This window comes from Stegodyphus dumicola, chromosome 10 (assembly GCF_044657685.1).
Source record: "Stegodyphus dumicola isolate Sdum_Otavi_A_Nest chromosome 10, ASM4465768v1".
Classification (NCBI taxonomy): Eukaryota; Metazoa; Arthropoda; class Arachnida; order Araneae; family Eresidae; genus Stegodyphus; species Stegodyphus dumicola.
In genome coordinates, this window is record NC_140777.1 from 6,270,835 (window position 1) to 6,283,958 (window position 13,124).

The 13,124-nt window shown below is 32.8% G+C and overlaps 1 protein-coding gene across 16 annotated transcripts in view; it reads left to right on the plus strand.

Moving 5' to 3' along the window:
• The window catches only part of LOC146994865 (inositol polyphosphate-5-phosphatase A-like), a 205,737-nt gene that overhangs the window by 99,908 nt on the left and 92,705 nt on the right, over positions 1 to 13,124 (plus strand). For 10 of the 16 annotated variants that reach the window (XR_015043280.1, XR_015043281.1, XM_085824598.1 and 7 more), the window contains 2 exons: positions 1,826 to 1,939; positions 11,703 to 11,732. Coding sequence is in view for 14 of the 16 variants with exons in the window: in XM_085824601.1 (XP_085680727.1) it covers positions 1,826 to 1,939; positions 11,703 to 11,732 (144 nt within the window). In the remaining 2 variants the exon portion in view is untranslated. The remainder of the gene's footprint in view (positions 1 to 1,825; positions 1,940 to 11,702; positions 11,733 to 13,124) is intronic. The other 6 variants (XM_085824603.1, XM_085824604.1, XM_085824605.1 and 3 more) reach the window with 1 other exon arrangement.

A 13,124-nucleotide genomic window follows, 5' to 3' on the forward strand; every position in this document is an offset into this window, starting at 1 on the left:
ACATAATCTGTGATATGGAATTCGAGGATTGGTGGTAAAACATAACAGGAAATCACCATAGATCCTTCCTGACGAAGATATTGGCGTCAAAAAAGAAATGATTCGCCAAGGGGTACTGTAGAGTAAATTTTAACCCAGAGCCATTTAAAAATTTAGCCATTTGAGCATGTTGCATATTTTTTTGTTAGTAGCATTTCAAGGGTGTTCCCCAAGACATGACTTTCCTAGTAACTTTCTGTATCTCCACTTGTAAGTTCAAGTGTTTTTCTAAAAATTGTTAATGGCTTTGTCGAGACTCTGCTGCTGTTGGTACAGGACTGGAATTTCATCTTCCAACTCACTTTCATTTTCACTGATTCCTTTGTTTTCCCTGATAACTTGGATGATCTCTGCATCACTCTTTTCACAGCCTGATATTTTTTTGGCAGGTCTCATCATGCATTTCTTCATCGCCACCCTTGTCTTCTGGCACATCTCGAGAGTTTCCAGGAATTTGCTTTGGATGAAAGCTGGCTTTTTTAAAGCAATTTGAAATCAATTGGGAGTTACTTCATCCCATGCATTTAAAATAACATGCATAGCATCTAAAAGAGAAATCGACTTAACAGCTTCTCTAGAAGAACAAACTGTGTCAGCCATATCAATTTCATGGTACTTTTCTGTTATCAGGACCAGATTGAGAGATGTATGTATGAATGTGTTCATGTATGTATATATGTATGTATTTGTCTATACACACATACACATGTATGTATATATATGTATGTGTGTATACACATATTGTGCATACATACATAAATCTGGATTGGATAACAGAAGAGTACCAATTTCATTAATAACATTTTAAACCACTTCCTTCCTGTAATGGGTCTTCAATGCTTATATAACATCCTGATCAGAATGAAAATTGTAATAGGAGGAAGGAAAACTAATTTTATATTCTTCAGTGAGAGATCATATGGATGGGCAGTGCAGTTATCTGACAAGTGTGCCACTTTTTCTTACTGAAGTTCTTTTTCCCACTTCATAAGTAAATCTCTAAAAATCCTTCTTGTCATCCAAGCATTTTTATTGCTATAATAGGCACCCTTCGGACAACGAGATTTTCTACTTGCACCGATGACTAATGGAGTCTTAATTTTTCTGTCTGTATTACACGTTAATAACATAGTAACACATTGTTTCATATCTCGCTGATGACTCACTTTTTAATATTAAAATGTGCTAAGGTAGGGCTTAAAAAATATATTTCTATTTCAGGCAAAAAAAAATTTGCTGATTTGTTGGCACTGTTCCTATTTCCAAGTAAAATAACATCCAAAACATAAAAAATTTATAAACTCAATAAACTGCATTTTAAATCAAAATAAAACAAGGAAATAACATGAAAATAGAAATACATGATGTCTAATATGTACAGTAACAAAAAGGAAATATCGACTTACTTATTTAGAAATTTCTGTGTCTAGTAGCGCATAGAATTCCTTAACATCCCAAAGAATCTGTATACTGCTGTCGCCATATAAATTCACAAAAGTGAAAATAAAAAATATCCTCTGTACTGCCGGAGGCTTTCAGATATTAATTAAGGCTAATTGAGTGTATGAGATAGGATTCAGTTTCCCTCATTCCTTCCTTAGCAGGTAGACTTAGCTTTGCTATAATTAAAATGAAAAACCAGATATTGTTTAGCTTTTTAATTCATTTAATTCTTTAAAAAAGTACTTTTCTTTCTGTATATTTTCAGCATTAAACAGTGATTTTTGTTGCTCTGATTTTTTTTTTCTCTCTGAGGAATCTTTTTTTTTTTTTTTTAATTTGATAGAATGGCTGATTTAACAGAAATTTTGGATTTTTGGCCTGGAATTGAGTTTAATGAAGATTGGACAAGTGAAGATGATCCTCATGACAACAACGATGAAGAAGTTCCTCCAAATAGGTATGTTTTAGCTGAGCCAGGAAGATTTCTAGTACATCTTATACATATATGTATTAGCGGGCTGCAGCCAAAGCAAAATTTCTAAGTTCTATGTTCAGCTGAAGAAAAGTGTATAAAAACATTTCAATGTGATAAAAATTACAGTCAAAAGTCGTTAATTCGCACACCCATAATCCAGAATGATCTATAATCCGGACCTCAAAGCTTCAAACTTTCTGCGCATGCGTCGGGTTGACGTAAGGCCTTTACGGCTGAGAATATGCTTGTGCGCGTGCGCAAAATACGTTTACGAGTGCACGTTTAATGTATAACGGACGGTATAAGCTAAGCTAAAATTATTTAATTATCTATTTCAGTTAATGTTGCAGATTGCGTTGTTCCTCAATCTTCGAATTGGATCCGGCTTATTATTTTTTGCAGACTGTTAGAGCAAATTTATAAAAGTAAGCTTGAACTTTCGATTATGTCAAATAGAATTTCTGATATATATTTATTAATATGTAAATGATCTACAAAGCGAAAGTATGTTTCGAAGTTCATTAAACAAAAAGTGGAATTGCTACAAAAACTGGATAAAGGCATATCCTTTGTTTATCTAAACTTTAATGTTTGTTTATCTAAACTTTGTTTATCTTTAACGCTGCGGCGCCACGCAATGAATTGGAAGTTGATCTGTCAGCACTATCCTTATCTTCAGGGCAGATGTTTTTATTTTATTTGGCTTATAATTCCTTATTAAATGTAGTATTTCATCTCGATGTACTCCATCTTTGATATGATTTAAATCAAATTCCTCGTCATTATAATTCGCTTCCGACAGCGAAGAAAGTGACAGAGGTTATTGAAAACAAAAAAATTTCAATTGATAAATTTGTCGGTATTCTCGACACAGCAATTATAGGACTTGAACAGCGGAACTTTGTAACTGAACAAGAAATTATGTCTGTTTAAAGAATTAAAGAGAATGTATTATCACATAAAAAATGAAGCAACTTAAACAACTTACATTGAAAGAAATGTTTAATGAAGTAAACAAATAAATATTAAGCTTTTTTTTTTTTTTTTTTTTTTGTAAATTTTGATACCCTTTAGATCATAATTGTTCTTTATTTCATAAATTACGGTTTCATATTTTTAATTTTATAATTTCTGCATGCCATCTTACCAGATTTAAACTGATGATCTATATTCCGGAAAAATCGATAATCTGGAATCGCCAAAGTCCCGACGAGTCCGGATTAACGACTTTTGACTGTATTTCAGTCTCTCCAAGCAACAACCAAATGGTAAATATTTTTTGGGGGGCCAAAACTTTTGACACTTTAAGTTAATACATAGTATATACGTATGACATCATGATTTAAATTTAATGTAATGTAACAACTTTTTCTCAATATCAAAATAATTAATGTGGCAATAACATATCATGTCAATTATCCTAACCCAGAACAAAAAAGTTGCTTAGCAGCTGCTATTTATTTTAAATGTTGATATTAACGAAACATTTTTGACATGCTGTTATGTCACATGCAATATTCTGCTTTCTTCAATGTCAGAATTAATTCTTCAATGCCTTATATAATAATAATGTGTTTAATGTTTGGCATAAAACTTTAAAATCTGTTTTATTTCGAAAAGTATGGCCACTGCTCGCTTTCAAATCATTAAAATCATAGAGTTTGTTAATAAAAAATTTGCATCTCCAGCATGCGAGATTGTTAGCATTTGGAAAAATGAAAGTGAAAATTAGCATTTTCAGAGTTTTTAATTAATATCTTGGCTATTAAAGTCGTACGAAGATGAGAATGGTCAAAATGGCTTCTCACGAATTTTTGGAATCCAACAGTACTTTTTACAAAATTCAACTCCCTGTCATTCTGGAGGAGATAATGTTATAAGCAAATAAAAATAGACATATTTTAATAATATGGATAAGATAAAAAAGTATGTAATTCAAAATTATAATTTAAATTATCAGTAACCCCTTAATTCCTCATTTTTAATTTGGGCATTTCGTCTCTATATTCCAAAAATAGTAATAATTATTTCTGGACTGCATTATTTATAGATCAGTCCATAACGTATGACTCGCATAAAGCTGATGATGTTGCTTATTCAGAACTTATTGCGTATTTTCCCTCTGTATTCCAAAAACAGTGACAATTATTTCTGGACTGCATAATGGTTCATGGATTAATTTCTGGACATGAGACTTTTAGATCCGATTTGATAAACTTGAGAGCTGAGAAGAGTCTTTCCACACTAACTTGAGTAGGAAGAAGACTGTTACTGTTAGGACTACTTCTTTTAACTTTTCAGGATAGATTTTTATAAGTTCCAAAAGAGGTGTCTTGCAAGCGCAGTCATATTTCTCTATTTCTTGAAAGGCCTTGTAGAAATCTTGTTTTTTCATTTTTATATTTAAAGGCTCTTGGTTCTTTATTTTCATTCGCTTTGCCTTAGCCTTTTCAATATTATCCAAAAGTATTTCTCAAAATCTAATTAATCAATGCAATAAATAAGTATCTATATAAACAAATCATATGTGAACAAAATAACTAGAAAAATCTAAGTTACAAAGTTATGGTCTCTCATTCTGTGCATTGTGGAAAAGAACTGTAACACCCCGAAATAGGTACTAGTAGCCCCAGCACTCGTCAACCTGTCGAGAACTGTTGTCCCAGTGAGATTTGCCAATGTAACTGATAAGGCAAGAGTTGTTAGGAAAGATGAAGTGGTTGTAGAATGTACTCCAGTGATCAGCATTAAATGGAACAGTAACTCTCCAGAATCCGCATCTTCAGAGAACATGACATTGGAGTTACTGTAGAATGTAAAATTAAGCGATGAACAGAGGAGTACTGCCGACCATGTCATTCAAGAATTTCAAGATATCTTCTGATGTGGGTCGAACCAATTTGACACAGCATAGAATTGATATCAGGGATCATCCACAAATCAAGCAACATCCAAGACGTCTACCAATTGCTGAATAGGAAGAGGTAAGAGCACTTTTAAAGGACATGCAAGAAAGCGAATTCATTGAGCCTTCAGTAAGTGCATGAGCATCTCCCATCGTCCTCATCAGAAAGAAAGATGGTTCAACCAGATTTTGTGTTGACTATCTCCAGTTAAACGAAGTTGCGAAGAAATACAGCTGCCTTCTTCCTAGAATTGATGATATTCTTGGACACCGCTTGGATTATGTAATGCGTTAGCGACATTCAAATGCCTCATGGAGACTGTGCTGAGAGGTCTTTCATGTGATGCTTGTCTGATATACCTGGATGATCATCATCGTCGGGAAGAGTTTTGAAGAACATTTAGAAAATCTTAGAAAGGTATTTCAGAAAGTGAAGGAAGCCCGTCTAAAGTTGAGTCCCGCCAAATGCAAATTATTCAAACTAGAAATGACTTACTTTGGACGTGTCATCTCTGCCGAAAGTGTGAGTACGGATCCAGAAAATGTTTCAGCAGTTGAAGGTTAGAGACACCCCGAAAATGTGCATCAGCTGAGAAGTTTCCTGGGTCTTTGCATCTACTATAGGAGATTTGTGAAGGACTATTCGTATATCGCAAGACCGCTTCACAAGCTGACAGACAGCAAGCAAAAGTTTCCGGGGACAAAAAAATGTGAGGATACATTTAACAACCTGAAGGAGGTTCTAACATCTGTTCCAATCCTAACACATATTCTCAGCTCAACAAACCATTTATTCGCAACACAAATGCAAGCAATGAAAGTATCGGTACTGTTTTGTCCCAAGAAATTAACAGCCGAAAACATTTTGGGACCTAATAGAGCAAGTAGTTATCTAAACAGGAGAATAATTACTGTGTGACCAGGAAAGAGTTGCTTGCCATAGTTAAGGCCATAAGACATTTCCATTATTGTCTCTGCAGCAGAAAATTCCTGCTCCACATGGGATCATGCATCATTGGCCTGGCTTTTAAATTTCATTAATTTTTTTTTTTTTTTAAATACTAGTAACTGAATACCAAACAGCATGGTAAGTCCAAGTCTTCCAGATCATCACATTCATCCTCTTGGTTTACAGTCTGTTTATCTAAGGATATAATTTCAGCTTCTTTGAACCTTGCTATTATTGACAATGTTTTTACCGATTTCCACGCACTTCCTACCCACTTTGCAACTTCTTCATAAGATGCTCTACACATTTTATCGCTTTTGGTATACGTATGCAATCCTTCACTCATCCAACACTCCCACCGCTTTCGGACTTCAGCTTTGAAGGATTTATTACCTGATAAATCTAACTGTTGTAAGATTTTTGTCAAACCATCAGGAATTATTGCTTCAGTCGTAGACAATTTTTGACATCTGGTTTTCACTGACTCAAGTAAATGAGCACCCATGGAATCCATTATCAATAACCCTTTTGGTTGGAAAAAAGATCCCATACGACACTGCCAAACTTTTTGTAGCCGCTCATGCATGATTGTTTCGAACATTCAGCCGTTCTCGTTTGCACAAATAATTACGTCATTAGGAAAATCTCTCTTCGGAATAGTCTTTTGTTTAAAAATGATCATCGGCTTTAGCTTGTCACCGTTTGTGGCACATTCTAACACACATGTAAATGACGTTATTTCATGCCCCGTCGTAAGCACAGATACGGTTTTTGCACCAGTTTCATCAACACTTCTGTTTGCAGGAGAGTTGAAAGCTAACGGCGTTTCATCCATCTGTGACCGAAGAAGTTTTTTTTGTCAATAATATCTGTCACATATTTTTAGAAAAGATGCCTTTTTATCCTGCCAGTCCATTGGTAATTGTTGCCCGACTGTTGTTCTAGTAGGCACAGAAATATTTTTTCTTTTCATAAATCTGCTACACCTCCTTTGAAATCATTATATTCATTCGTTTTGCTATAAATTTTGCTTGTAAGCGAATTTTTACAGCTTTTACATTCCCTTTCCTCGTTGCTCCTTTTTCCAGTTTTCAAGGTCGTCCTCTAGATTCGGCCACTTTACAGTATCACTTCTTACGCTCGTTTCTGTTGTGGCATATTTTAAAGTTCTTTTTCAGTCTTCCAACGTCGAATACAACTCTCGTCAACTTCAAACTCTCGAGCTGTTGCTCGATTTCCAATTTGCTCAGCACGTGAAATTACATTAAGCTTAAAACCAGCAGTATAGCTTCTGTGCCGTTTAGGTGACATTTTCACAAATTTTCCACTCTCTTCTTACTTAAAAACTATCCAACAAGTACTTGTACCCAAACTGATGGGATCTGTATCTGGCAGAATGCCAAGAAAAATTGATTCATGCTGAAGGGGAAATATGTCAGAGTTCATTATTGCAAGGCCAGGTGGAGTTGTATCCACCTTTGAAAAAAATTGCAGAAAAGGCAGGGGTGGGGAGAGGATGGGTACTGGAAGATTCATCGAATGGCAGAGGAGAGAGACTATTCAAACTGATGAGATGGTTGATTTGAAAGGGGGAAGAATGTTATTTTTCTGAGATCTTATTTAGGGTGAATAAGGCATGTAGATCCGTTCAAGGGAAAGAAGGTAAACAAAATAACGTTCGCAAAAATCAACTGAGTGGTCTTTTGTGTGGGAACAGCACCAGTCTATGCACAATGACAAGGCCATCCAAACTATGTACAATGACCATCATAGGAAATATTTTATATTTAGTACACCTAAACGCCGCATGGGTAGAAATGCCGCACACGCTGAAAATTTAAGTTTTAAACACGTAAACGCTGCAGCGTTTCTTCCGGAAATTACGGTACTTAAAAATAAAATATCGAAAAAATACTGAATGATGTAGGAAGGAAATCTAAGATTTTCTTATTTATGCTCAGACTTTTTGATGATGTGAGATTTGAATGAGCTTCAGAGAATGATATAACATTAAGCATAACCATAAATTGCTTTAAAAAGCAAGATTTGTATTGCGGCTGAATGCAATCATATCTATCCAGGATTTTGGAGAAGGTGCTGATGAAGTGTAAAATAAAATTTCACACACCTACCAGTTGCCTAGTTACATCTCTTGAGGTTGCTTTTTGTATAAATATTTGTTAGTGTTATAATATTTATGCTGCTGCAGAGTTTTATTAAGACTGCAAGGGTTTGTTTTTGATGTAGATGTCAGTGTATGGGTAGGGAAGTTAGAGAAGCTTTCTATACCAGAAACATATTGTAGATGACTGTGAGATTTGAAAATGCTGAGAAATACACCATAGTGGATAAAATTAATGTCAACACAAAATGTGAAAATTTTTTCCATTTCTGGAATTTTTGTATCTAAACACAGGACCTGTTTAGCAGATAAAGCAATAGACGCTTTATGTAAAAATTGTCAGCAACTGAAAAACATAACTTGTTATATATTTGTAATATAACTACTGATTGAATAAATGTAAAATATAATAATATTTTCTGTTTCTGTATTCTACGATTTTTTGTGCACTTCACCCTTTCCTATTATTTTTAAGCATATTTCTCTGTAAATGTTAGGAATGTCTTAAGCAGAGTTTGTCCAAAAATTTGGACGCTTGCCTTATGCTATGGCGTATTTTTATCCATACAGCTTGACAAGTGTTATTATCGCATGAAGAATAAGATTAATTTATCTTTCACCTGATCTCACTGTTACTCAGTTTTTAAAGGGCTGCAAGAAAGTAAAGCATAAAATCTTTGTTTTAAATTTATTTAACCTGCTATCATTTAAAAAGTTATCAACATTTGAAGCATTGCTGTTATATTATTACTGTTACTATGTTTCTAGTGCTATGTATTATTACATACATCAGTGCAGACTTGTTTAGTTTTTAACTGAAGCAATTTGTTAAAAGCATGAGATTCTTGAGAAATAAATTACTAATTCAGGGTTTTCCAAATCTTGAGAAGGCAAAAGTTTTGAGAAAACACAATTGTATATAAAGCAATTTGCCTTTTAATTTGAATTATTTAACATTCTAGAAATAGAGTTGATGAGAATTTGATCTTATTTAAAAATGTAACTGGTATTTAAACTTAAATGCCTAATAATTTATTCTTCACAGCCTTGTCAAAATCATGATTAATTATATAGAAGAATATCTGCTTAAATGGATATAAAATATGGCAATTTATTATGCATAAATGGGAGTTGTAAAGTTAGTTTATTGTAGTACTTGCTTGAATTTTCTGATTTCATACATTACGTGAAAAATTGTTAAGTGGACGAAATCTTTACATTTTGCTGTTTGAACACTGCTATTAGATTTTAATATATGACTTTATAATAAATCCAGATTTTTCTAATAGCCATTATAAATGTGTTTAACATGTTTCTATAGAATCAAAAGAACAGAATTTGGGATATTTATTTTCTTGTGGAAAACATATGATGTCTTGAAATATGTTTGATTGCGGGAATAATTCAGAATTTTGTGTAATGTAATTTGACTTAAGCTAGAACTGAAACACATTAACCACTTGCGCTAAAAAGACATGCCACGCATGTCGAGATGCTTTTGTCTCAAACCGCATGCGACATGAACACCACATCGATAGGCATTTATCGCAAAAGTGAAAATAACGTGGTGCACATGTCGCCTAACAACGAGATTGTTTATTTCTCGAGTTACAGCTCTGGATTGCACTCGCAGATGCAAAGCGGCGTAAATGAGACACTTTACCGCTTGTTATATTGTAGTGCATGTCACCGCAACTGTGGAGTTTCGTCGTAGCGCAAATGGTTAAATTGAAGTAAAGTGATAGGATCTTGAATATATTTAGATAGGATCTTGAATATATATTTAGATGTTGCCATGATTACTGGAGAAGCTAGAGGAGACAATAAGTTGCTTTGAGAGATCTGTTTTAAAGTAACAGAGTCTAATTTATCTTTGATATATGACTTAATTTAGGGTATAAAGACTGATAATACAGAAGAAAAGGAAATACACCTGTAAATTAATCATTTTAATAAGTGTTATAATAACGCACAACTAACAAGGTGAAGCTGCAGCATAGTTAATACCGGACTGCTGTATTTTAAGTGTTTCCTTTTAAATCTCATATTTTTAAATTAAACATTTCCATTCAAAAACCATTTATAAGTGGATTACTTATTCCGCATTACATGATGCATTGCTTAATACTATGCATTTCTGTGATGCATTACTTGATAATCAAATTTTAGTACTTTGTTACAGCGGCTTCGATCATGTTTAGTGATTTTAGATTTGTGCCGAGATTTCAACTATAATTTCTCCATGCTCATGAAATGTGAATGTAAAAATAAACAACAGATTATATATTACAAAAATACTCATAAGCATGTTTTTTAAAAATCTTTGTTATTATTATTTTCTCTCATGTAATTATTCCAGTAAACTGCAGCTCCTGTTCAGCTGTTCAACTGCAGCACTTATTGAGCTGTCACCCATATTAAGTTGTTTGTTATACAGTTTCATGGACATCAGCTCCTCTGCCCAAGAATTCCTAAATCTAATAGCAGTGACAAATAATATTCTGGAACTACTGAACAAATTTTCAATGTGGAGGCCCTTCTTCTTTTTGCAATTTTTAACATTGCATCTCCAAATGGTTTCATCGTTAACATAAAATTTCATGTTGTGGCCATTTTTGCATACTCGTTTATCAGGTAAAAAACCTCTTTCTTGAAAAATGATATGGCATCTTCCTCATTACTTGGTAAATTAAAGAATGTTAATGTGATATTCACAAAAAAAAAAAAAAAAAAAAAAAAAAAATGCAATGGATGTATTTTAAAATAAACAGTGTGAATTCAAAAACCTCATCAGAAAGGAATAATGTAAGAACAGGCTGCAAGAGCAAAAATGCAGCATGGTGCATTTTTGCTCTTGCAGCTAATAATATACGATTACGTGGCGAGGTATAAAAACATGCACCCAAAGCTGATATATGATCGTTTTGTGAAGTGTCAGAACTCGTAGCCAGATTCTGGCAAGAAATCTTAGTTGATTGGCGATTCAATCTCGGGGGTCGCTATATCGAAGAAGTACCCAAATTTCTTTAGTTTAGTATATGACTTTGAACTTCAAAGTGAGACACTAAGCAAAAATATTATAAAGGGCGGATGAATTTTGCCTAGAATCTTACATTTATTTTTTTGCAGTGTCATTTTTCCAATTTAATGCACTTGCCTTGTTTATTAAAATGCTTGTCATTGTAGATACTACTTCCTACTGTACCATCAATATTTGTGTCTTAAATCAATGATTAAAGTGAAGTAGTGACTTACTTTTGATATACTAAATTGACTTCTATGCTAATTTTAAATGCAAGACTATTTTTAGCATTTTATAATTTATAGGATGTTTATTCTTTCCTGAGAACCATATAGTATTTCATGATGATACTAATGAATGAGAGAATTTTTTTGGGAGGGGAGTTGATATTTCATTTAATTTCAAGCATTATAGATTTCCCTAGCATGTTTTTAAGTAATATAATTGCTAAACTCTGATTGGTAGTTAATGCAAGTTTGAATGCTTTAGGTAATTGTTGATGAATAAATATATTTCAAGGTTGAGTTTTAGATTCGTAAGTGGGATATTTTATAGTATGTTCAGTTTCTTTTTTTTTTTTTTTTTTTTTTTTTTTTTTTTCCCTCATTACATGTTATAGGCTTTGAAAATTTAATATGATGTTATATTATTATTTTTTTTTAAATCAAAACTTGTTTGATATAAAGCTTGTTTGCATGCTGTGTATTTTTCATTATGATTTATATGTTACATGTTTACTCTTTCTAGAAACTGTCTGCTCCAATATCATCTACAGAAGTGTGAAACTTTTTACAATTGTTTATTAAGAATTTCTATCATTTGCCACTTATGTTGCATGTGTAGTAAATTTGTAAAAGTTTCTTTTCCCTGCTGCTTGCATGTGTCATCTGCATTATGCTATTATGATTTTTTCTTAATTTATTTTTTAAAGGAAGAAATGATATATTCCAACTTTCATCATTTGTTGTTATTGTTGCTGGATTTTTCTTTAGTTCTATATAATACACATGAAAAATATTTGCATAATTTTTGCTTTGTATTACTTTCTATTCTGCATCAAGATTAGTCGGAGATTTGCAACTATTTATGCTTAATCTAATATATAGTATTCCCTCGCTAACCTGATAATTAGTGCATTATCAAATTTTTTGTAGTTTATCAAAGATATTTTTGGGGGGTTGGGGGGGTTACATTCACAAAGTTGCAGTGCAAAAAAACACAGTGAGAATTATTTGTTGTTTTATACACAAATTGAAGTTTTGATTTTTATTAACTATAGGTATTAATAGGAAACTACATATTGTAACACAAGCCTTTTAATAAAAATGATATTGCAAGATAATTACATTAATTGACAGAGAAATGTCTGTTGTACATACCCTTTCACATTAAAAAAAAAGTTTTAAGCTAATGGCATTTCAGTATTATTATAGTTATTTTCTTTCTAAGTATAATATGATTTGAAAAACCTAATAACATCTATTTCAACAGTCATTGCAGGAATCTAACTCAAATTTAGGTCTTGAGTGGTGAAAGTGCTACTTGTTGAAGAGTATGATTATTATGGTATCTATCGTGACTTGTCGATGAACTTTGTAAATCAAAATGGAGGTATGTGATGCAAGAATTGTAGTTAAAATTTTTTAGAATTTTCAAATACCTTATATTGCATTTAATTTTTTCATACCTTATTTTTTAAAAGGAATAAGTATCTTAAGTTGACACAATTTGGCTGTTGTGTGCCTGTTACTTTTTTCCCTTCTATCTGATCTAAAGTAGCCCTGAAGTCTGGGACTCAAATGAGATTGGCATTATAAATGATGGAAGGATTTTGTTATGTTGCTGCTGTTCCCATTTCTGTTTGTACTGTTTCTTTTTACTGATACTCTGCTAAAAATTTCAAACAAGATTCAAGGTGATGGCCATGCTACTGATACTCTGCAATGAGTAATGCTTTCTTCCAGTCACCAATACCCAGCATTTGGTTTTGTTTCTTGTGTAAACACACACACATATATAAATGTACATGCATGTGCACTCACATACACAACACACAAATTAATATAAAACTGACAAAAGCAAATTGCAAGAATGACTTTGAGAATTATTATCTTGTGCATTTGCTGCTAAAATTGACGTACATTACTTTAAAATGTTAAATTATTACCA